Consider the following 26,988-nt stretch of genomic DNA (forward strand, 5'->3'; position numbering starts at 1 on the left):
TAATACATTCTCATAGTTAAAAAAAAAAGACCTCATATATGATTTATATAGTACACAGAATGCCTCAGATTTTTGTCAGTTGGCTGTTAATGTTATTGGTTGAATGCCAGTGTCATAAATTCTGGGGGAAAAGCTTATTTTCTGCATGTTGGATCCTGCAGTTTTGATGCTAGCGTTACTAAAATGACTGGAACTCAAAAAGTATTGCATCTACGTAAACATTTAAGATAATTGACCCGTTCTCTCCAATGGGGTACAAACCTCATTTTGGGTTGCATGGACCTATTTATATCATCGGAAAGTAGAAGAAATGCTCTTTCCAATGATGCTTAAATGAAAGCTCTACCTTTAATAGAGTGAAAGTTACAGTTATTCAAAGAGAGTGTGTGCAGTGGTGGCCATTTTGAGAAAATCACAATTAAAGATAGACCAAGTATTTCTCAATCTTTTCCTTAGCAACCATTGTTCAAACTTTCTGAACTAACACATACAGCTGTTGTACACTGTAAAAAGGCAATTGCAGGTAAAACATTGCAGTATCTTTTTCAGATGCCCTATGTTAAATGACAGGTTGAAGTAATTTTATACACAAGTGGACTCTGTGACAACACCCACACAAATATCCTTATAAATGACAACAGAGCAGCTGATATCTTCATATTACTGTTTTATGGTATCTGAACTGTTGTGAATACTAAAACAACAAAATAATTCTGACTGAATAATTCTGACTAATTTTGTTTTCAACAAGCAATAAGCACCAAGAAATGCAGCATGATGCTACACAAAGTAAAAGCCAGTCATTAAAAAGTGCAGACCCTACATATATGATATAATCTGTACAATGACATTATGAATATTCCAAACAGAATATTCATTGCAGTGAATGAAGCTTTTTAGACTTACAAAAGAGAGTGAAACAAAGCGAGTAAGTGACTGAGTGATAGAGAATCTCTTTGCACAAGATAGGATCCTATTATTAAATAAAAAGTATCATGAAACAGAACAGATAAATGATTTATCCACATGTAAAAATAAAATGAACTACACAAAAAGGGAAAAATCAAGCAAAAATCTCATGCAAAAAAAAAAGCACTCTTAAAATTGATGTAAAACTTTCAAAAGGAAAAACTTACAGTTTTATCTGCCGGATGAAAACACTCTGCCCACTGACATGCACAGGATGCTACGGTTGAGGGCACACAATATCCCTGACATCAAACCTCACAAATTCTCTGATGTTGTTGTAGAGATATTGGCGCCGCTCAAGGGGCAAACCTGGCACAGGCAGCTCTTCTGGCATGTCCCCAAGCTGTTGGCTTCAGTTGTCAAGTCCTTGTGCTGTTCTTCGCTGGCAAGGCTAGAGCGGAAGTGGGCGATGCCCTTGACGCCAGGAAGTGCTGTGTATGTCTGACTCAGAAATGACTGCCAGTCATACATTTTCACAAACACAGTTCTTCCATCCTCCTCTCCGCCTAAATGGGGAATGTTGACACCTGACACTGGTGTACTGTCACTCACAGCTCTGCAGATGTCAGCCAGACACGAGATTTCAGCCTTTCGAAATCGTCGTTTGAACAGCCCAAAGCACCAATCAGGGGCAAATTTTGTGTGCCCAGGAGGCATGAAGTTGATGGTGACATCAGTGTAAAGGCCTTTTTGCACTCTCCAACAAAAGTACCACAAGACAAACTTGTTTTTGTTCTGTCCTGCACAGTTGTCACAGTGCAGATGTACAGTCTTCTCCCCCAATCCATAATGCTGAAAAAAGTGGTGAAGGTAGCTCACTACAGCAGTCGACCCTTTGCTACAGCTCATGCCTTCATCAGTTAAATAGTTCACCTGTTGTGGAAGGCCTTCACAACAGATGCCAAAAACCCCACACTTTCTGGCAGTCATGAAGTACATGGGTCCAGGCTGGGCAGCATTGCTTGGATAATGCACCTGTTGTGCAAAGTCAAAACTGTAGTGCATGGCACAATCTCTGGAGTTTGCAGGATTTTGGCCCAGTCGTTGCACTCCTTGCTGAAGTACAGTTTCCTTTGCATCGGCAACAAGGTGACGGTAGTGCTGCCGCTCTGCATCCACTTCACTAAGATGGGACTGCTGCTGCTGGATGATGTCTGCCTTCTCCTCAAGGGTCAGGTTGGCACTGCGGAAAATACTGGTGTTGTTCCGCTGACATTTCCAGCAGAGGTCGGTCATCGGTCGAGCCACCACAATGAATGGACACAGCTGCAACCATAGCTTCCGAAATGTGGAAGCACCCACGGCATGAATTTCTGTAGAAAGAAAAATCTGACAGGTAAAATATAATCTCTGATTTCTTTTGCCTGTAAGAAAGAAGCAGGAATTGTATTCAACAAGTTTTAATTTACATCCATAACTGCAAATACAAACTGATTGAACTAGTTACCACTCGCCATGCTAGTTGACTTGGTTTTGATTATTTCACTGGTGAAAGCAAATATAAATTGAAACTAATGATTTTTAGTGTTTATATTAATGTCAATAAAATTATCTTTCATTTGTTTTTATAATCATAGTAAACTTTTACAATGGAATACATAAAAATACAAGAGAGAACAAGAGAAAAGCAGGTGAAAATTATACCTGATGCGAATGCAGCTTGTCTGTAACGGCGATACACAACACTCTTTGGGTATGCAGATGGCAGAAGATGGATGTTATCACGCTTGAATCCAGGCACACGTCCCGGTAAACTGACAGCTTGGTCTTCAACAAAATTCCTGATGAAGGCAATGACCCGGTTGACATCACCAGTGTTCAGACAGGCTGTGTTGTTTTTCCGCCCACCTGTCTTGAGAGTTGGTTGCACAGTGCCCTTTGTTTTGAAATGCTTGCCAAGATGCTGCAGCCTTTTCTTGTTCATGTTACTGCAAATAGACACAGACACAGAACTGTTAGAGCTCTTAGAAAACAAACAATAACTACAGGGTAATGTAAATTGAGTCAGTCTCAATATAACTGAAATAGTAAAAAGTTAACTGAATTTATCAAAGTAGACATGTGAAAATGATGATGATGATTGAAATTCATGCACATTTCAATAAACTCATTAGGTGTGTGAATGTCTTTTATGGGTATGATGTTTTATATTAATCATGTAATGGTTGCAGCATAGGTGACCAAAAGCTTTTTTTTTGCTTAAAATTGAATGATAAAAAAAACATTTTATTGTTATAAGTATTGTTGAAAAAACCCATATGGATTATGTCAGTATGTGGCTTTGAGTTTGATTTGTTGTTTTTTCTTAATTTTGAAAAAGTGTCAACATGTGTCAACAGACAACAGAAAAACTTCATGATCAGCTTAACAAAAAATAATAGTGGTGTAAACATCATGTGTGTGGCATTTATTTCTTTGTTAAGCATTGAGGACTACAAAACCAAACTTACTCTAAAAGGAACAAGAATGCCTTTCTGCACACTATCCTGCTCAACAGACAGAAGGTGATGCGGGATTTAACCTGCTTCTTCTGTTCTTTCCGCTTGGTGCACTGGGTCTGCTCACCATTCTGCATGCAGGAACTCCGTACAGACACCACAAACATATCCAGAGTACCTGAAACAGAATTGAAAACATCATGACTTTATGAATAAAACAGTCATCTTTACAATTAAAGTCAGATCACATGATAATGACAATTACTGAGACAGTACATGTATCCAAAGATAATCATTGATTTTTATGTCACAGATTACATTCACCCAGGTCAACCTTTAAAGTTTTAATCCATATTTCTCTAATTGTGTAAATAAAGACAAATTAATGAATTATAAACCATTGTGCTGATTACATTGTTAACACAGTTCATTTTCACTGTCACTGTAATGAACTATACAGATCACACACACACACACACACACACACACACACATGTACACACACACACAACCTAATTCTCAATCTCAGTTACTAAAATATTTTTTTTTTATCAGAGAGAGAGAGAGAGAGGGGTGGGGGGGGGGGGGGGGGAGAAAGAAAAAATGAGGGTGGGGTGATGACTGATTTAACTACTCACCTCTATCCATGTCTTTCATTGAAGGCTGGAATGCCACGATTTCTTCAGGGGAAAACTGCTTGATGCAGCCAGTCCGTTCCTCGTTGCACTGAGCAGCAGCACACTTGATCTGTTTGCAGCCACATGAAAATTCTTGTGCCTTTTTCAATATTTCGCATTCCTGAAATCCCCCAGCAAAATTGGCACTGACGATTGCATGAGCAGAATTGACTTAACCACAGGCTCTTCTTTCACATCGCCATCATCTTTTGTTTGCAAACTTTCGGAGTCTGACAATTCCTCATCTTCGTCAGAAATATCGGAATCGGACCAGCCTTCTTCCTTTGTGTTGTCGGATTTGAAATATTCATTTATTAGATCTTCCAGTTCTGATCTATCTTCTTTTGCCATGTTGCTAGATTCACACAAATTTAGCAAAGATGCAATCTTCCTCGTCGTAGCCAGCTCCATTGTGACTAGGGAATGTGTTGATCTGACCGGGTGGAAGTAGGTCAGAGGTCATGTCTGTTTACAGTATCGACCAATCACAACACGCGTTTGTCTGCGGTTGCCAGGTGATTTTTCCTTCTGTGTAGCTCATTGGCTTGTAACACAGCGTTTGTTTACGGCCTTCAAACCTGATACAAAGTTTCTGGTTGGTTCCTATCTAAATCACACACAGCGAGGACGAAACTGCGTTCAATGCTGTTTCTGGCGATATATAACATGCTGGGGCCCTGTCTGGTTTGATGACTGTGAACGCTTAGTGAAAACCTCAGTATTTGTCGATAGATTGAGTATACTTTCGATGGGGTACTTGTTTAAATTCACATTATGACATATTTCTTGGTCATATTTCACTCTGAAATTTCACTGAATGATAAAGGGTTACAGAATCTTGAAAAACTAAAATCTCAAAATCACCCAGATTGACGCTCACCATGTTTTCAGCCCTGTCACTCAATTTCAAATGTGCGACTGTGTAACCCCGTGGGCAAAAAATATGTTCAGGTTCAGGAAAGACTATATACTTACAAGACAGCAAATATGAATTGAGTAATAAATCTTTACAAATGACAGCTTTTGATATGATTTTATGAAATATGCTTTGTTCAAGACGATCGGGGATAATATGGTCCATTAATGATAAAAATGATTATCCTTTTAGATATTTTTCAGGTTTTTTCCCAACATGAAGTCAAAATCAATATAATAATAATAATAATGGATACTTATATAGCACACTATCCAGAAAACTGCTCTAGGTGCTTTACAAAAACGCTTTGTTAACATAAAACATTACATCTATGTTACATACATACACCAAAATATGACTACACACACACACACACACACACACACACACACACACACACTGCATACATACATTTTAACATACATGTGTATCTAACAGCTACCCTGACACATATGCACACATAGGCAGGCACAAACTTACATAAACACACGCACACACAATACACATTCATATACATGCATGTAGTTATGTACACATACATAATGTATACACACATAGTCAAGCACAGCTAACGCAAAGGAAGTGGACCTGCCACAATTGAACTTATTGCTGAGGGAAAGGTGAGTTCTGAGACGAGATTTAAAAGATGCGAGAGAATCAGAATGATGGAGGTTATCAGGGAGCTTGTTCCACGTCTTTGGCGATTGAAAAGAAAACGATCTGTGTCCATAGGTCTTACTTCTGACATGAGGTATCCTGAGAAGTTGAGTATCAGAGGAAGAATGGAGTTGGCGAGACGGGGTATAGATACGGAGGAGTTAAGAAAGATACTTGGGGCCAGATCCGTTGACTGGTCTATTCGATCAGAAATAGGCAACCAGTGGAGAGACTGAAGGAGAGGAGAAACATGGTCAGATTTAGGAGCTCTGCAAATGAGTCTGGCAGCGTTATTCTGAATTCGTTGGAGTCTAACAGATATATATGTATCACTTTATGTAATTGTTTTCTTGTTTATACTTCATTATCAACTATTAATCAGCACTGCTGATCATACCAGTTCTAAAGTACCGACACACAGCTGAACTAATGCATGGTCTGTATCAGTGCTGAAGTATAATAAAAAGGTTGAAAGGAAACAACAGTCTTACAATACAGCATCAAATGTACCCCTGGTATGGTTTTTTTAATTTGTTTCTCTCTCTCTCTCTCTCTCTCTCTCTCTCTCTGCCCCTCTCTCACATTCAAGGTACTAGAGACATTTGAAATTCAGAATCACAAAAGTGCACAGAATCTTTTACTTGTTTCTTTAACAGTATGCACTGAAGATATTGTTTCCACCTTTTCTTCAAGCATGTTCATCTGCTGTACAATAACATTACAATGAAAGTCTGGCACTAAGAAGTAAAGACAATAGTCTATTACATCTACCACCAGCACGTAGCATACACACGTGTGCACACACACACACACATGACACACACAAACATGCACCCTTGTATGTACACACACAAAAAATCTAGTAAAAAGCACACACACACACAAAAAACAAACAAACAACAGCAACAAAAAAACAATTGCGTATATGTGTATGGACACGTTTAGGCATACACAAACCATTCATGTAGTATGCATAAAAGGAAACATATGATGGTGAGATATGCACACACTAACACAAATGTACGTACCCCCACCCCATGCCACTGGCCCTGTTTGAAACTACAGTTTTACATTTTGTTATTGAGATCACTAAACATGAACACAGTATTCCGGAACAGGAAATGCACACGCAGCTTGTAAGTATACACTGATAAGATCAAATTTCAGATGTAATAATTTTGTCATGAGGTTTTTGGGTGGAGCATTTATTATGTAGTCATTTTTTATATTACTAAGCTGTCTAGACCAGACCGTTTCATCTTATAGGTGGTGATGGTAAGAACAATGTTGATAGCAACAGCTGATGATTGAAGATTTGGGCTTGGTGACATAACTGAACTTCTCAGCACTTATTTTTCTGAGTGTTCCTAAGTCTACACTTGTTCCATAGACTTAGAAAATTCTTAAAGATAAGCAAATTTAGATTGCTAATGCAGCTCAGCCCAGGGTATGATGGCATAGAAAATTGCATTTGTTCTTAACTTGTTAGTGATGTTGCATTCACACTTTTCCAGTCACTTTCCACCATGGAGTGTTTTCCTCCCTTTTTTTGGGGTTTTTTTGTGTCGGCGAGGCTCCTAGCACCATAATTTGAATTGATTTGACGTGTGCTCCTAAGACACAGAGAGAAATCTGAAAGCAGTTGATAGCAGTTTATGTTGCTGTTATTCAGACACACCTGACTGATTGACCTTGGTGTTTGTCATACACAATAGCGGTTAATGCTATTTATCAGACACCAGAGACATGGGCGAGAGAGGTGGAGCCAATGGACGTGAGCCCTCTGCCTGGAGCTGTTCCCTGTCTTCCTGGGCACAGTCCTGGAGCGACCCGCCGCAAATCCTCCTCTTCTGATGAGGTCTACAAAACAAATGGTACGCTCAGTGTGACTTCATGTGACTGGCTGGAAGTAGCAGATCATTATGTTCACAAATCTATGGCCAGTCAGTCTTCATGCAGCTGGTGGTGAGATCATTATGTTCACTGTCTTCTGAGAGGTATTGAAGTTCAGCCTGTGGAGCATCTTGTACAGGGTTAAACAGCACTTTAATAGGAACCAATAGTCTTTGTCTAAATCTAGCTTGTTTCATAAACTTGCTTTCAGAATCTTAATTGATGATCAGTTAATACTTTGGAATGCGTTTTCCCTTTTCAATTAGTAATGGGCAGAAATTGCATGGTAGAGATGGGTAGTTCTTCAGGAACAGAAAAAGGAAGCCTGAAAAAGGAGAAACTTACCTGTTAGCATGTCTCTCTTTCATATTTGAAGTGAAGAATGAAAGATCAGTCTTTGAACCCATGGTTGAAAAAGTATGGAGCCTGAAACAGAATCAACTGCACAGCTGTTTTTGTGTATATGGGCAGAATGCATTTACTGGTGTTTTGTTTGATCATTGTATATACTTCAGTATGTCAATGTGAAAAAAAAGTGAACAGTGTATGGAGAACTCTTTGTTTCACTTGCACAGGTAGTCGACCAGGGACCCCCAGTGCCAAAGAAGCTCTTGCCCGTATGGTTAGTAACCGCCTGTATGCCAACACCAAATCAGACATACCCGAAATCCCTGTACCCCGTTCTGGACTGTCACCCATCATGGCCCAGGGGCCACGGCCAGTCTCCCCAGGGGCTCAGAGTGGGTCAGTTCCTCCCATGTCAGCAGCAGGTCTTCCAGGAATGCCTACCAGTATGGGCATGCCAGTTTCTGCCCCAGGTCATGCCAACTTTGGTCCTGGTATGCAAGGTCAGGCTGGCATGGGACAGACCAGTATGGGACAGACCAGTATGGGTATAGTTCATCCAGGCATACCAGCCCCCCAGCAGGTAATGAGCGCTGCCAATATGCCCCATTCAGGAATGTCCCTGCCAGTGTCTGTGCCGCACCCAGTGCATGATGGTGTCAGTATGGCGGGTGGAGGACTGCCCACCAGTGGAATGGTCACAGCCGGAATGGGTGTGCCCCCTATCCCCAGCTCCATGCACATGCCCATGTCTGGAACTCCAGTGACCCCTCACCACCCTCCACCTCACCCCCAGCCACCCTTCCCTCCAGGTAGGTGGTACTCAGGGTATCTGGTTGTACCTTTTTGAGTCTTGTCTCATTTAAATATGGACATTTTGAATAAGGCATAATGCAGACAGAGGTGTTTGGTAGACAAACCTTGGGCACTGTGGTATCCTTCGGGATTGAAAGATTGGGACAAGGCTTCAGTTTCAGTTTTAAGAAAGTGTTAAAGTGTGCAGACTGATCCATATAAACAACACCACATCTGCTGTAAAAAGAAAAGTAAAAGGCTTCAGCTGTGTCTAGGTACTGTAGTGTTGGTAGGACTTGATTTGTTTCTTATGGGAAGGTCCAGACAGCTTTTGTAAGGGACGTGAGAGATACACTGAAATGCTTGAGTGGTGAGGGTGATGATTCAGTTGCAGATTTGGATAATGGTGATTCACAACACATTTCATGGCACAAAAGTGAAAGTAACAGTGATGTCAGTTTTGTTCTCCAAGACTGATCAGTCTGAGTCTACAGCAGGCCAGCAATTAATGTGAACCAGCTGCCAACACAAACACTGTCCCTCTACGTGTGTGGGTTGGGTGGAGGGGTGGGGGGCGTGTGTGCGGTATTTGTTGGCTGGGTGCCATCACACAGCCAGCCAGCATCTTTTTCCATCAAGCTCTGATACAACACTGGGCCACAGGCACCCAGTGAAAAAAAATTTGACTGGAAATCCTGGAATTTGATGCAGAGAATTTTTGATAATCACTTGTTGAAAATTTTCCTTGACTCAGATTTTAAACAACAATACCAAGTTATACAATGGAACTACATCTAATTCATCATCTACTCAAAGTACAATGTATGAAAAATCATCATGCAAAATTTCAATGAGATATTTTTGTACTTGTGGAAGCAGTACACATTTCAAGCACTTAGGTGTTTAGGTGCTCTCTCACACAAACACACACACACACACACACACACACACACACACACACACACACCACACATCACAACATGGCACAATGCGACATTACACAAAGCAGTTTCACAAAATTAAACAACACTGAACTTTTTGTGAGATTATGAAGCATTATAATACTAGCATACGGAAAGGGAAGCTTGATCAATAATTGTCAGCACCAGATGAGCAGTGGAGAAATGGTTCATGTATTTCAGGCTACCCTCAACCACCACACCAGCACCCTCATCAGCTGCAACACCAGCAACAGCAACACCTACAGATGCAGATGCAACAACAGCATATGCAACAACACCAGCAGCTGCAGCAGCAGCACTTGCAACAGCAACAACATCAGCTGCAACAACAGCAGCAGCTGCAGCAACAACAACAGCTTCAGCAACAACAACAGCTGCAACATCAGCATCAGTTACACCAACAGTTACATCAGCAGCAGCAGCTGAAACAACAGCAGATGCAACAGCTTCATCACCATCAGCAGCAGCAGCAGCAACAGTTGCAACAACACCTACAACACCAGCAACAGTTACATCAACAACAGCAACAACCACCACCACCTCACCCACCACCACCCCAACAAGCCCAGCCCATGCCACCACAAGCCCAGCCCAAGAAGCGGCAGAGCAAAGCCCATCCCCGCCCCACCCCTGTCGCTGCCCCTTCCCACCCCCAGCAACCCCCGCCCCTGGGGGGACAGGAAGGGATGGGTCGTGAGGAGAGCAGTGGGGGGCGCACCTTGCGCAACATCACCAACGGCACCAGTCCTCCTGCCATGCGACCCTCGGCCCCTGTCAAGGTAGGGAGTCTGTTGATATCCGTTATTGGTCACTGCCTGTCATTGTTACACCAGGAAAGTTGAACAGTTGATCTCTGTTTTTTACTGTGGTATTTTAGCAGTTCAGCATAAGTAACCTTTCTTGAAAGCGTAAGGCTAGTTAGAACAAAACTGGTTGTGTTTCAGTTAACAGGAAGAGTCAAATTTCAATTTGCTGAACTTATGAAAATGTACGAGAAAAAGTAAAACAACAATAAAGAAGAAAACTCTGAAAAGAAAGAAACATAGATTATTGCTTTAGGAATTTTTGCTTCAAGAATTTTGGTTTAAATTTTACTTTAAGAAAGATAATATCAGTTTGTTTTGAATGGAACAAGCTGTGTCTCTGTGTCTGCTCCCCCCACTGCTTTTTTTTCTTTAATGTTCCTTTAAGAACAAAATGTAAAAATGAAAGTAAGCTATTGAGAAAAAAGACAAAAATGAAGTCTGCATTAAGAGTGAAACCGGTGTGCATCGTTTACGCACATTCCATTTATTTTTGAAGGAAATGTTGATTGTTTGATTTCTTGAGCAGTGAATGACACATTTTAACTAAGAGAATGACAGAGCATTTTGACTTGTCTGTCAGGGAATGTGTGCACTGGGTGAAACCAGGTGAAGGATCCAGCATTTATTAACTTGTCTGTATGTGATGCGGTAGGTGTAATCAGATGAATGACCCTACATTTATCAGGTCTTGTCTGTCAGGGTAGGTGAAACCAGGTGAATGACCCAACATTGATAGACTTGTCTGTCATGGTATGTGAAACCAAGTGAATGACCCAGCATTGATAGATCTGTCTGTCATGGTATGTCTGCACTGTCCTGACTACATTGACACTGACAGCTGGGTGCTATGGTGTTTTCAGATCAACCAGATGCTGGGAATGGGTGGTCAGGCGAGGCCCCCACCCCCTGCCTACCCATATCCGGCCCAGTCCCCGGGGGTCCAGCAGCCAGCCCTGCCCCCACAGCACCACCACCACCCACCTGCTCACATCGATTACTTTGGCCACGAGGCACCTGAAGCCAGTGAGTGGTGTGTTTATGGGGACATGTACAGTTTGTTGTGTGTGTGGGGACATGTACAGTTTGTTGTGTGTGTGGGGACATGTGCAGTTTGTTGTGTGTGTGGGGACATGTACAGTTTGTTGTGTGTGTGGGGACATGTACAGTTTGTTGTGTGTGTGGGGACATGTACAGTTTGTTGTGTGTGTGGGGACATGTACAGTTTGTTGTGTTTGTGGGGACATGTGCAGTTTGTTGTGTTTGTGGGGACATGTACAGTTTGTTGTGTGTGTGGGGACATGTACAGTTTGTTGTGTGTGTGGGGACATGTACAGTTTGTTGTGTGTGTGGGGACATGTACAGTTTGTTGTGTGTGTGGGGACATGTACAGTTTGTTGTGTGGGGGGACATGTACAACTTGTTGTGTGTGTGTGGGGACATGTACAGTTTGTTGTGTGTGTGTGGGGACATGTACAGTTTGTTGTGTGTGTGTGGGGGACATGTTCAGTTTGCTGTGGGGGGGGGGACATGTACTGTTTGTTGTGTGTGTGGGGAGACATGCACAGTTTGCTGTGTGTGTGGGGGGACATACACAGCTTGTTGTGTGGGGACATGTACAGTTTGTTGTGTGGGGGGACATGTACAACTTGTTGTGTGTGGGGACATGTGCAGTTTGCTGTGTGTGTGTGGGGACATGTACAGTTTGTTGTTGTGTGGGGTGACATGTACAGTTTGTTGTGTGGAGGAACATGTACAGTTTGCTCTGTGTGTGTAGGTAGCGGCAGCCCCCATGGCCGATGCCGGGAAACCTATGAATGCCTAAAAAATTGACTAATTTTGAAGTGCATTTTCTCAGATTTGATTTCATTTTGTGAAAAACTATCTGACTGCAATAATTATTCATTATCTATATTTTAAATTTTTATTGTGTTTGCTTTATGCAATGCGTGAATGAGTTTGTGGATAGAAGAAAAAGAAGTGTACTGTAACGCGAAACAGCAATCCTTGTTCAATGGCGGCCGACGTCTTTCCGAGCGCGACACAGTTAGTTTCAACCACACAGTGGAAAAAATCGCATCCGTTGGTTTGCATTCATTGGTTACTGTTCGAAAAATTGGGAGCCGTGAAAGGCAAAAGTTCAAGGAGAACTTTCATGCGTTTTTTTCCAAGCCTTGGGCGAAGTAGGGTAGTTAGATCTGAGCACAAAGTCAGGGGAAATTTTCAGCTATCTTTCAACGCCTCGCGCAGTTTGAAAATGAAATCTGACCCTACGCGATACTGCATGAGCGGTAAAGGGCATTTTCTGCTGATTTCAATGGTATCCGAAACTAAGATTTTTGATCCATGCCCAATTTGCTCCAGCGATTCAAAGGCAGGTACCCCTCTTCGTCAGTTGCGTCGGCCCAATCAAAATTCGACACAGGAGAGCGGCACTTCATGAAACACAAAAATGGCATTGTTTCTCCAGAAAATCTTAAGTTTAATCGCTAAGTTTTATATTATTTTTTAAAAAGAATGTCCTTAGGACTTTCATGCACAATATTGATCTGAAATTCTTTGTATCAGGATTTTGATCGATGTCAGTAACTGAGCAGCTTGGATCTATTTCATCAGTGTTTTCGTAGTGTGACATTTTGTTTCAATCGGAATACGATTTATTTTTTTCTGAGTAAAACACACAAAAACTATTGATACAGAATGAAAAATGGACATGTTAAAACGGAGAACATGAATTCCCATTACTAATATTTGATTCATTTTTGCTTTAGTAAGCAAAATATTACCTAGGCCTAAAACCAGAAGTGCTCGGGACAGCATTAGCGTCGTCTGCTACTAACTCGGTGAGTGTTAAATAAGTGAGTAAAAAATTGTAATGTGGTTTCTTTTTCTATAAAACACTGTTAGCCGCGCGAAATTTGGCCAAGCAGAGCAAACCAATAGGCCTAGTTTGCATCAGTTTGACATGGTAAGCATATTTAACACCAAACATGGAGTATAATACAAACTCCTCCTGTTTCATTCAACATCACACAAAAGTCTGATATTCTAGTTGCATTTTTCTTCGATAGCTGTGAAACTTTATATAAATATATACAGACAGATTGATACTATACTCCCACATTCCAAAAACAAGAAGAACACCAATTCATACTACCCCCTCTCCCTCCTCCCCGCCCCCCTCTCTCCTCTGCAAACTTCACTTTCATAATTTGCTGAGAGTTGTATAGTCATTCCCCTCCCCTGTCTATGAGTGTCTCCCACCGAAGGGAGGGAGTTGTCATTGGTTGTGGCAAACTTGGCATTGAGTCAAATCACTGACCACTTGCTCCAGCTGAGAATCCCTGACTGTTGACAGTGATATAACCCACCACCTCCTCCCTTGAGTCATCCCCTATCCCCATTTCTTTCCTGTCTGGGTGGAGTAGGGGTTTCCTGTCAGTGGAGTAGGTGTGTGTGTGTGTGTGTGTGTGTGAGAGAGAGAGAGAGTTTGCATTTGCACATGTATGCTTGTATGTGTATGTATGTCTGACTATGAAAAAAGTGTAATGTGCAGTGATTTCTGATTAATTTGAACGGTGCAGTCAACACCCTGTTTCTTAAAAAAATTAACACCAATTTTTAACAAACTAAAATTAGTAAAAAGAAAATCAGTACAATAACACCCATAGCCTAAGTTGCACATCAGGTTCAGTCAAACTATATAACACTATCAGGGATCCAGCAATTAAGTGACAGAGAGAGAAAGAGAGTATAATGTGTGTGTGTGTGTGTGTGTACGTGTGTGCGTGTTCATGTGACCCATGATATGCTGTGCATCTAGACTGCATGAAACAGAAAACAAAAGTAAGTAAACATATAATTCATGAAATGATAAAATGCAAAATACCATGCACATATTGTTAATGAAATATTCAGTTTGATATATATCTAAGACATGCATTTACACATACACACAGAGATAAAGGTTAGTATACAAAGTATATATCAAAGAATAAGATACTGAGTATGATGTGCATATTAACAATAAAATATTCAATATTTAGTAATCATATATACCTAAGACATTTAGTAATACATTCAGTCATGAAATGTAGCACCCTGAAGTAGAAATATCTGAGTTAATAATTGCATGCAACAAAGATATCCATAAGATGAACACTGCATGTAGATGGCAAAGCTCTTGTCAGGAATTGGAAAGGACAGACCCCGAAAATTTCAGCCTCAGTTGTCAAAGCATAAGTTGTTGCTGCTATTTGAGCTATTGTGTGAAAGGTAAATGCAGCCATATAGTTCAGTGCAGTGAATTTTGTGTTGCTGTTGAATGAATACTTCTGTTAGTGTGCCATTTTATAATTCTGTTATCAGAGTTTTCCTCCCATTCAAAACACACCAAAATTGACAAAGGCCTAAACATATATTAAACTGATAGCTCTGTTTTTGGTTTTATGTTTTAAATTGAATACATTTGTTCTTTCTTATGAGCTTGTTGCAGAAAGGGCTGCTCATGGCAGGGTATGCAAGACCTATTCCATGATCGCAAAAGGCCAGTATGAACATTTCAGGTAGCGAGCAGCAAGTTATTGCTGATGCCAGGAAACTTGTGAGTGCCAAAAAAGAGATTTTTTGGTGTGCATTTTCTCTCTTGTGAATGCCATTTTGTGAAGAAATAAAGATGCATGATCCACCTTTTATTTATTATTATTGTGTTTCTTTTATAATGAAATGCATGACTGAGTTCATGGATGGAAGAAAAAGCTAGAGAGCTGAAAGAAAATAGATTCATATATCTGTCATTTTTGCTAGCAACTTAAGTATTATTTGCTCCGTCCTGGGAACCTTTGTCATGGAATGCCCCATCAACCTACCCATTCTGTATAATGCTTTCAAGTTGCATTTGTTTGAAAATTTGCAGTAAGTTTGCAGATGGTGATCAGCCTAGACCACTGTTAACTTATTGTGGCTGAAACTTCAATATTTTTTCAAAAACAAAAATTTTGAAGAAGTCTCATCCACAACATGCACCCCTTTTTTTATGAGAAAATCGGGTATCATTCCTTTTCTGCCTACTTTAGGGGGAAGTTTTAAGGTTGATTCTAATTTATTTTGAAAGCTGACATTTCACTTAATACACACACAAAATTTCCTGTTCCTACTTGTGACAGTTACTGAAATATTCATCTTTGCAGCATGCTACCCCAATAAACAGTCTTTTTTCCGCTGGTCAAATTGAAGAGTTTTCAAAGTTTGAGACTCTGATACTTAAAATTCAGTTAACTATCCTGCCTGAAAAAAAATTCAGTGCACTTTCTGTGATATATTCTGCAAGATATTTTATTATGAAATGCAACTGTCTATTCCTTTTAGTGCTGTAGACCTTCAAAGTTGCTGTTCTGTGCAGATTGACATGTCTTGATTTTCTATTTCCCCCAGCTTTGACAGGCATATTTTCCAATTTCTTTGCTGCTGAAGTGTTAGTGTTTTCTTGTGCAGTATGCCATTATCATATGACTTTTAAAAGCATATGAGTTTTCATTACAGTACCCTCATGGACTGTACAGTATGACTGTGAAAATGTGAAAATTTTAAGTACTAACAGCATGTACGCATACTCACATCTTTAGAATGGAATATCCTCAGAACCAATCAAGATATTCACTTACTCTTTTTTTGTTTGTTTTTCTTATATTGTCATGTTGTTTGCCAAAAATCACATTTCAGTTATTGTAATGAATATTTAAATTTTCACTGCCACCACATAGTGTGTGTTGGGACATGTACAGTTTCTTGTGTGTGCAGACATGTACAGCTTTTTGTGGGGGGGTGGGGGGTGGGTGGGGGACATGTACAGTTTGTTGTGTGTGGGGGGACTTGTACAGTTTGTTGTGTGTGGGGGGACTTGTACAGTTTGTTGTGTTTGGGAGGACATGTCCTGTTTGTTGTGTCTGGGGGGACATGTCCTGTTTGTTGTGTTTGGGGGGACATGTCCTGTTTGTTGTGTTTGGGGGGACATGTACAGTTTGTTGTATTTGGGGGGACATGTACAGTTTGTTGTGTTTGGGAGGACATGTCCTGTTTGTTGTGTCTGGGGGGACATGTCCTGTTTGTTGTGTTTGGGGGGACATGTACAGTTTGTTGTATTTGGGGGGACATGTACAGTTTGTTGTGTTTGGGAGGACATGTCCTGTTTGTTGTGTCTGGGGGGACATGTCCTGTTTGTTGTGTTTGGGGGGACATGTCCTGTTTGTTGTGTTTGGGGGGACATGTACAGTTTGTTGTATTTGGGGGGACATGTCCTGTTGTGTTTGGGGGGACATGTACAGTTTGTTGTGTGTTCGGACATGTCCAGTTTGTTGTGTTTAGGGGGACATGTACAGTTTGTTGTATTTGGGAGGACATGTCCTGTTGTGTTTGGGGGGACATGTACAGTTTGTTGTGTGTTCGGACATGTCCAGTTTGTTGTGTTTGGGGGGACATGTACAGTTTGTTGTGTGTTTGGGAGGACATGTCCAGTTTGTTGTGTGTGGGGACATGTACAGTTTGTTGTGTGTGTGTGGGGACATGTTCATTTTGTTGTGTGTGGGGACATGTACAGTTTGTTGTGTTTGTTGTGTGTGTGTGTGGACATTTTACAGTTTGTTGTGTGTGTTTGTGGGGGTGTGGGGACATGTACAGTTTGTTGTGTGTGGGGACATGTACAGTTTGTTGTGTGTGGGGGGACATGTACAGTTTGTTGTGTGGGGGGGGGGACATGTACAGTTTGTTGTGTTTGGGGGGACATGTACAGTTTGCTGTGTGGGGGGGGACATGTACAGTTTGTTGTGTGTGGGGGGACATGTACAGTTTGTTGTGTGTGGGGACATGTACAGTTTGTTGTATTTGGGGGGACATGTACAGTTTGTTGTATTTGGGGGGACATGTACAGTTTGTTGTGTGTGTGTGGGGACATGTACATTTTGTTGTGTGTGGGGACATGTACAGTTTGTTGTGTTTGTTGTGTGTGTGTGTGGACATTTTACAGTTTGTTGTGTGTGTTTGTGGGGGTGTGGGGACATGTACAGTTTGTTGTGTGTGGGGGGACATGTACAGTTTGTTGTGTGTGGGGGGACATGTACAGTTTGTTGTGTGTGGGGGGACATGTACAGTTTGTTGTGTGTGGGGGAACATATCCAGTTTGTTGTGTGTGGGGGGACATGTACAGTTTGTTGTGTGTGGGGGGACATGTACAGTTTGTTGTGTGTGGGGACATGTACAGTTTGTTGTGTGTGGGGACATGTACAGTTTGTTGTGTGGGGGGGGGGGGACATGTACAGTTTGTTGTGTTTGGGGGGACATGTACAGTTTGCTGTGTGGGGGGGGACATGTACAGTTTGTTGTGTCTAGGGGGACATGTACAGTTTGTTGTGTCTAGGGGGACATGTACAGTTTGTTGTGTGTGTGGGGACATGTACAGTTTGTTGTGTGTGTGGGGACATGTACAGTTTGTTGTGTGTGTGGGGACATGTACAGTTTGTTGTGTGTGGGGACATGTACAGTTTGTTGTGTTTGGGGGGACATGTACAGTTTGTTGTGTGGGGGGGGACATGTACAGTTTGTTGTGTGTGGGGGGACATGTACAGTTTGTTGTGTGTGGGGACATGTACAGTTTGTTGTGTCTAGGGGGACATGTACAGTTTGTTGTGTGTGGGGACATGTACAGTTTGTTGTGTCTAGGGGGACATGTACAGTTTGTTGTGTCTGGGGGGACATGTACAGTTTGTTGTGTCTGGGGGGACATGTACAGTTTGTTGTGTCTGGGGGGACATGTACAGTTTGTTGTGTCTGGGGGGACATGTACAGTTTGTTGTGTTTGGGAGGACATGTCCTGTTTGTTGTGTCTGGGGGGACATGTCCTGTTTGTTGTGTTTGGGGGGACATGTACAGTTTGTTGTATTTGGGGGGACATGTACAGTTTGTTGTGTTTGGGAGGACATGTCCTGTTTGTTGTGTCTGGGGGGACATGTCCTGTTTGTTGTGTTTGGGGGGACATGTCCTGTTTGTTGTGTTTGAGGGGACATGTACAGTTTGTTGTATTTGGGGGGACATGTCCTGTTGTGTTTGGGGGGACATGTACAGTTTGTTGTGTGTTCGGACATGTCCAGTTTGTTGTGTTTGGGGGGACATGTACAGTTTGTTGTATTTGGGAGGACATGTCCTGTTGTGTTTGGGGGGACATGTACAGTTTGTTGTGTGTTCGGACATGTCCAGTTTGTTGTGTTTGGGGGGACATGTACAGTTTGTTGTGTGTTTGGGAGGACATGTCCAGTTTGTTGTGTGTGGGGACATGTACAGTTTGTTGTGTGTGTGTGGGGACATGTTCATTTTGTTGTGTGTGGGGACATGTACAGTTTGTTGTGTTTGTTGTGTGTGTGTGTGGACATTTTACAGTTTGTTGTGTGTGTTTGTGGGGGTGTGGGGACATGTACAGTTTGTTGTGTGTGGGGACATGTACAGTTTGTTGTGTGTGGGGGGACATGTACAGTTTGTTGTGTGTGGGGGGGGGGACATGTACAGTTTGTTGTGTTTGGGGGGACATGTACAGTTTGCTGTGTGGGGGGGGACATGTACAGTTTGTTGTGTGTGGGGGGACATGTACAGTTTGTTGTGTGTGGGGACATGTACAGTTTGTTGTATTTGGGGGGACATGTACAGTTTGTTGTATTTGGGGGGACATGTACAGTTTGTTGTGTGTGTGTGGGGACATGTACATTTTGTTGTGTGTGGGGACATGTACAGTTTGTTGTGTTTGTTGTGTGTGTGTGTGGACATTTTACAGTTTGTTGTGTGTGTTTGTGGGGGTGTGGGGACATGTACAGTTTGTTGTGTGTGGGGGGACATGTACAGTTTGTTGTGTGTGGGGGGACATGTACAGTTTGTTGTGTGTGGGGGGACATGTACAGTTTGTTGTGTGTGGGGGAACATATCCAGTTTGTTGTGTGTGGGGGGACATGTACAGTTTGTTGTGTGTGGGGGGACATGTACAGTTTGTTGTGTGTGGGGACATGTACAGTTTGTTGTGTGTGGGGACATGTACAGTTTGTTGTGTGGGGGGGGGGACATGTACAGTTTGTTGTGTTTGGGGGGACATGTACAGTTTGCTGTGTGGGGGGGGACATGTACAGTTTGTTGTGTCTAGGGGGACATGTACAGTTTGTTGTGTCTAGGGGGACATGTACAGTTTGCTGTGTGTGTGGGGACATGTACAGTTTGTTGTGTGTGTGGGGACATGTACAGTTTGTTGTGTGTGTGGGGACATGTACAGTTTGTTGTGTGTGTGTGGACATGTACAGTTTGTTGTGTGTGTGGGGACATGTACAGTTTGTTGTGTGTGGGGACATGTACAGTTTGTTGTGTTTGGGGGGACATGTACAGTTTGTTGTGTGGGGGGGGACATGTACAGTTTGTTGTGTGTGGGGGGACATGTACAGTTTGTTGTGTGTGGGGACATGTACAGTTTGTTGTGTGTGGGGACATGTACAGTTTGTTGTGTGTGGGGACATGTACAGTTTGTTGTGTCTAGGGGGACATGTACAGTTTGTTGTGTCTGGGGGGACATGTACAGTTTGTTGTGTCTGGGGGGACATGTACAGTTTGTTGTGTCTGGGGGGACATGTACAGTTTGTTGTGTGTGTGGGGACATGTACAGTTTGTTGTGTGTGGGGACATGTACAGTTTGTTAGATAAGGCCTGAGAAAAGAAATGAGTGAGGAAAAGAGAAATTTAAGTTTTCTTTCTTTTTTTTTAATTGTTGTTTTTATAATTGCTTCAGTCTTGGTAATTTTTGGAAATGTTTTCTTCTCTTTCTCATTTTATCTTTTATTCATGTTTCTTTCCATGTCTTTTCTTGATACATGAAAATTAAAATGTTTTGTAAGAGTTGGAAGCCATTCTGATTCTGCATCATTTGTTCAGCAGTTTTGTCACCTCTTTTTATTCCCTTTGGTGTGAGTGTTGTTGTCTGATGGGTTGTAGTTATGAGTGATGAAGAAAAGCATGTTAATTCAGACACTTTTAAGCTGCATTTTCCCCCCTTAAACTGTCTTTGTGCATGTGTGAAGGTGAGGTGAGAGAGGTGTGGGAGTTGTGAGTTGTGTTACACTGTTTTAGTGCATTTATATTGATCAGCATTTTACATTTTGTACCTTATTCATACCACATGTATTGTTGAATGCATTTAGAGTGCAGTGTAAGCACTGCATAAATGCACTTTATAATTATAAAGAAAGGTACGGTTCTATGTGCAGTTCCCCCAGACCAGTGTCTGTTAGGCTGTGTGTTCTTCATCTGTGACTACCAGAACTCCATGGGCACGGAGGAGGTCAACACCTGGTGCAAGGTTCACTTCCTGTCTTCATTTTTTATACTGAAAACAAAGCAAAAACAAAACGTATATATATATATGTGTGTGTGTGTATATATATGTGTGTGTATATATATATATATATATATGCCCCATCATCTGGCACCGTTTCAGTGGCATTACTCCCATGCCACTCATTCTGTGTCCCCCATACATGGCCACAACTGGGGTATTCCACCGTAGTCCGCAGGGAAGCATAACTGTAATGTCGCCAGGAGACCACATACCAGAGGAGACTGCACAGCTGCTGAGTCACTTCGGTGGTGTTCAGTAGTGCCTGTTCTGATGTAACTTACTTGGGACACAACCTCCTCCTCCTTCGTTTGTGGGCTGCCACTCCCATATTCACAAATATGTACACGAGTAGGCTTTTTCATGTATAACTGTTTTTATCCCGCCATGTAGGCAGCCATACTCCATTTTTGGGGGTGTGCATGCTGGGTATGTTCTTGTTTCCATATCCCACCGAACGCTGACATGGATTACGGGATCTTTAACGTGTGTATTTGATTTTGTGCATGCGTATACACACGAAGGGGGTTCAGGCACAAGCAGGTCTGCACTTATGTTAACCTGGTAGATAGGAAAAACCTCCACCCTTTCTGCACTTATGTTAACCTGGTAGATAGGAAAAACCTCCACTCTTTACCCACCAGGTGCCATTACCGAGATTCGAACCCTGGACAGATTGAAAGCCCAATGCCTTAACCACTCGGCTGTTGTGCCCGTTAGGATACCACCTACTAAGCCCCTTACTGATGACAATAATGGCTTGGTTGTGGAGCCAGACTGAGTGTCCCTCGCAGACTGGAGACCGCCACCATGTCCCTCCAACAACTACCTCCCATCAATCTGCCGACACTGAAGACACTGACAGGACTCATCCCAAGCACGGAAGTGGAGGGTATTGAAACTGAGATCACCATGAGGGCAGGGCATGAAAGGCCACATAATTTGGGACTTTTTTTTTTATATTGAAAGATCAAGAAGGATGGCGATGATGATGATGTTGCTACAGAGGTCCATTTCAGTTGGGACTACTTGACAATGTCTGTACAGACAGTTGTAGTGTTGGTCAGGAAATAGAGGAACAACACTCAAAGACACATCCATGAAGTGGATGATATTGGACTGGATATAGATGTATTATTATGGTGTATTCCTTCTGCTTTATGAACATGCCCTGTGGTGCTTCACATACGAAACACCTATTTCTGTGACTGGGGGATAGGGCTTTTTCTCTGCTTAAACATTTACTTCTTGATTTAATTCCTTTTTTTTAACCCTGGAAGTTCCTCTTCGACATACCAACTATTTCCTCCTTTTGATTCATTCTTTTATTATTTGTATAGTTATCTCTCCATCCCACGCACTCCCCTGGGTACGTAAGATTTATTATCGTATTATTTATTTCAACTGGCCTCTTTCTGCCCCACACTCTGTGCCCCCACCCCCTCCCATAGTGTCTGCATGCTGCTGACAGACCAGTGGTTATAATGACAAGACCAGCACAAGTACATGATGAGGTGCTGCAGGCAGGATTGAAGTATGTGCTGCTTCTATGACTGTGATTCTAATATAGAATAATGGAATCAGGACAACTATGGAGGTCCAGTACTACTATTAATTCAGTGCACTTTATCCAGAAAACTGCCATAGGTGCTCTGCAAAGTGTGGTAATCTATGTAACACATTACATCAGTGTTACATACACACGAAGATGCTTCTAGCAAACTATATGTACACACACACACACAGACACACACACACACACTCACACTCACACTCACTCACTCACTCACTCACTCTCTCTCTCTCTCTCTCTCTCTCTCTCTCTCACTCACATACACACACACACACACACTAACTAACTAAAGGAGTGACCTGTGTCCTCAGATCATAGACCAGCATGGAGGCCGTGTCAGTCCTGTGTATTGTGACGCTGTCACTCACGTCCTGTGTTCTGATCAGAAAATGGACTCCCTGAAAAGTGTAAGTATCTTCTCCTCTTTTACGTGTTTTCTCTTTTTCTCCTTCATTCCTTTCTGTCTTTTGAAGTTAACACTTCTGCCTTATTAAACGCTAAAATTACTGGCAGGGCTGTTCATAGCATGGCATTTAGTTATTACTAAATGCCCCATATACAAAATATTGTGAAATTATCATCCTCTTTTCAGATATTAATCTTTTGAAGTGTTGCATACTATATTTGATTAATTTTCTGTTCTAATCCCCCTTCCCATATCCCACCTCTCACACACACCCTTCCAATATTATGTTTTCCTTCAAAAGAGGAAGCAAGTCAGGGATACAGAGGGGAGGTAACCTACTTCTGGGAGGTTATCGGCCGTAGCTACTTTCATTTTCTCTGCATAGGTGGACAGTAGTTTGCACAGGACAGGAATTGGACTCCCTGCCGGAGTCTGCACTAGTGGGTCACGGTAAGTATGTTAGATAAACGTAACTTTGGGGAAAAAAATTCCTTTTTCCTTCAGTCACTGACACTCAACCCTCTCCATTTTACATTGTACTCTACTTTTCCACATTCTGTTCTCTCTCTCTCTCTCTCCCTCAGTTCCCTCCCGCCCCCCTCCACTTCAGCCGTCCCCTTTATAATTGAATAGTTTTTCCCCTGCTATTTAGAAATGATGATTTCTTAGTAATGATGATGATAATCTAGGTGATAGAAATAATGATAACAATGATATCATTTATTTTCAGTCTAATATCATCTTATATGAACAAACAAATAAACGAAACAAATCCTTCATGTTTTCCTCTGTGTCTTTTCCTAAGACATGAAAAATCAGATGCTTTGTAGGAGTTGGAACCCATTCTGACTGATTCAGTGTCAGTAGATCAGTGGTTTGACTTTGCCAAAGGTAAGATCATGTTCATTCATTCTTCATCTGCAGTAAGATTTTTGTTGCCTGATGGTTGTCACCTGATGTGATGATAAGGCAAGGTCCTATGTGCAGCATTCACTTGGCACATGCAGAAGAAACCACAGCAAAGAAAGGGTTATACCTAGCAGATCTAATGAAAAAGATCCACTTTGTAAAACAAATAAGACCCACTTGCAGACAGAAAAATGAAAACAAAACTGTTGGTGGTATTGCAGTGGTTGGTGGTACTGCAGTGGTTGGTGTTGGTGGTACTGCAGTGGTTGGTGTTGGTGGTACTGCATGGTGGTTGGTGGTACTGCAGTGGTTGGTGTTGGTGGTACTGCAGTGGTTGGTGGTACTGCAGTGGTTGGTGTTGGTGGTACTGCAGTGGTTGGTGTTGGTGGTACTGCATGGTGGTTGGTGGTACTGCAGTGGTTGGTGTTGGTGGTACTGCAGTGGTTGGTGTTGGTGGTACTGCATGGTGGTTGGTGGTACTGCAGTGGTTGGTGTTGGTGGTACTGCAGTGGTTGGTGTTGGTGGTACTGCATGGTGGTTGGTGGTACTGCAGTGGTTGGTGTTGGTGGTACTGCAGTGGTTGGTGTTGGTGGTACTGCATGGTGGTTGGTGGTACTGCAGTGGTTGGTGGTACTGCAGTGTGGTTGGTGGTGGTACTTCACTGTGGTTGGTGGTACTGCACGGTGGTTGGTGGTACTGCAGGGTGGTTGGTGGTACTGCACGGTGGTTGGTGGTACTGCACTGTGGTTGGTGGTACTGCACTGTGGTTGGTGGTACTGCACGGTGGTTGGTGGTGGTACTGCACGGTGGTTGGTAGTACTGCATGGTGGTTGGTGGTACTGCATGGTGGTTGGTGGTACTGCACGGTGGTTGGTGGTACTGCAGGGTGGTTGGTGGTACTGCACGGTGGTTGGTGTGGTTGGTGATACTGCACGGTGGTTGGTGTGGTTGGTGGTACTGCACGGTGGTTGGTAGTACTGTACGGTGGTTGGTGGTACTGCACGGTGGTTGGTAGTACTGCACGGTGGTTGGTGTGGTTGGTGATACTGCACGGTGGTTGGTGTGGTTGGTGGTACTGCACGGTGGTTGGTGTGGTTGGTGGTACTGCACGGTGGTTGGTGTGGTTGGTGGTACTGCACGGTGGTTGGTGGTACTGCACGGTGGTTGGTGGTACTGCACGGTGGTTGGTGGTACTGCACGGTGGTTGGTGTGGTTGGTGGTACTGCACGGTGGTTGGTGTGGTGGTTGGTGGTACTGCACGGTGGTTGGTGTGGTTGGTGGTACTGCACGGTGGTTGGTGTGGTTGGTGGTACTGCACGGTGGTTGGTGGTACTGCACGGTGGTTGGTGGTACTGCACGGTGGTTGGTGTGGTTGGTGGTACTGCACTGTGGTTGGTGTGGTGGTTGGTGGTACTGCACGGTGGTTGGTGTGGTTGGTGGTACTGCACGGTGGTTGGTGTGGTTGGTGGTTCTGTACGGTGGTTGGTGTGGTTGGTGGTACTGCACTGTGGTTGGTGGTACTGCAGTGGTTGGTGGTAGTACTGGTACTGCACGGTGGTTGGTGGTACTGCACTGTGGTTGGTGGTGGTACTGCACGGTGGTTGGTGGTACTGCATGGTGGTTGGTGGTTGGTTGTACTGCACTGTGGTTGGTGGTAATGCATGGTGGTTGGTGGTACTGCACCGTGGCAATGCGCTCTCCCATCGGAGAGCAGCTTGGATTTCTTACTAAAAAACTGTTGTGACTAAAAGTACTGTAAAATAATACACAATGCTATAAGGTACAATTCCTCCCTTTGGTTCTCTGTTGTGGTATGGCAAAAATTTGGACTCCTTGAACATGGTTGTTTGAAACAAGATGTTGGTGAATTGGTCTTTTTAGCATGACTTAAATTGGCCTTTTAATTAAACATACTATAAAGTGACCATGTCTGTTACTGGTTTTAGAACTGATTGGAATCCAGATTTAAAATGACCCCTTAACATTTGGCTGGGCAATGAGTAACATGGTTTGATTTGGTGCATCACGTTGGCTTGATATCGGGATTTATTGTCATAAAGACATCAAATCAAATGAAATCATATTGTTTAAAGCCTACCCGACTACACAGGGGTCATGTTAGGGCTGATTACCTGCCAGTCCTTAAAATCAGCCAAAGAGAACCCAAAATAATGTTCAGGAATGTGAGAGCTATGCGGAGACATATAAATGTGCTTTTCCACTTGATTATGTTGTTTTTCTTTTTTTTGAAAGGAACAAAAGAATGCATTAGTCAGGCATGAATGCCACTGAAAAGCCCAAGCGCAGTTCATGAAATCTGAAAATTCAGGGAGAAATAGTGGAGGGGTGTGAAAAGTGGATGACATCATTGACAGCGGCTGTTGTGATGAATTTGACTGCAAACTTGGGGGGAAATTATCACCACCTTGATTTGATTTGTCCCTTTATTATGAACCAGTGAACTATTGTGCCATGCATTATGTGTTACTTAGATCTGGGAGTTAATTACTATGTTGTTTCTAGGGTTTCTTATCACAACAAGCTTGCTTTGAATAAAAAACACCAGCAAAACAAGATTCACTCCAGTGTTCAGAGCACAGTTATGTGCTAATGTGCAATATGCAGTGTGCAGTGTTTTTCACACCAGATATGGACTGAGAACACACACGCATGCGCACATGTACACACATTTTGCTGTTGGTTACAAACACATAAACGCCACAACCCTACCCCACACAGACACATACAGACACAAACACACAGATGCACACGTGCATGCATGCACACATACACTCACACATGTGCGTGTGCAATCTCTGTCCATCTTATCTAAAACAAAAGTGGCATTTGATGTCAGTGCTTTTTCATAGATATAACAGATGTTTGCACTACCTTCCCTCTCTCTCAACCTTGGTTCCCGTGTTCTTCAGTCTTATTGGTTTACCCCTCACCATCCTCTCAAACTTGCACATGAGCAATATGAATGCCTCACACACACATACACACACACACTCATGCGCGCGCGCACACATGCACACACACACCACACACACACACACACACACGCACACACATTACTAAGACAAATGATATATATATATAATAATATATATCCATTAAGATAGTCCAATCATGATATTCTGATATAGCCAAATGTTTTCCAGATTTTAGGCATATAGCGCATTGTTTTTCCTTTATTTTGTATGTTTGTTTGCTTGAGTGGAAGTTAAAAAA

At 42.5% G+C, this 26,988-nt stretch overlaps 1 protein-coding gene across 2 annotated transcripts in view; it reads left to right on the forward strand.

Moving 5' to 3' along the window:
• Nucleotides 1-26,988, forward strand: part of LOC143301217 (PAX-interacting protein 1-like) — a 96,571-nt gene that overhangs the window by 18,165 nt on the left and 51,418 nt on the right. Inside the window, exons 7-12 of one of the 2 annotated variants that reach the window (XM_076615345.1) lie at nt 7,393-7,531; nt 8,126-8,707; nt 9,833-10,431; nt 11,319-11,481; nt 20,739-20,830; nt 22,751-22,846. In XM_076615345.1, the coding sequence (XP_076471460.1) occupies nt 7,393-7,531; nt 8,126-8,707; nt 9,833-10,431; nt 11,319-11,481; nt 20,739-20,830; nt 22,751-22,846 (1,671 nt within the window). The remainder of the gene's footprint in view (nt 1-7,392; nt 7,532-8,125; nt 8,708-9,832; nt 10,432-11,318; nt 11,482-20,738; nt 20,831-22,750; nt 22,847-26,988) is intronic. The other variant, XM_076615346.1, reaches the window with a different exon arrangement.

This window comes from Babylonia areolata, chromosome 27, assembly GCF_041734735.1.
Source record: "Babylonia areolata isolate BAREFJ2019XMU chromosome 27, ASM4173473v1, whole genome shotgun sequence".
In the NCBI taxonomy this organism is placed as follows: Eukaryota; Metazoa; Mollusca; class Gastropoda; order Neogastropoda; family Buccinidae; genus Babylonia; species Babylonia areolata.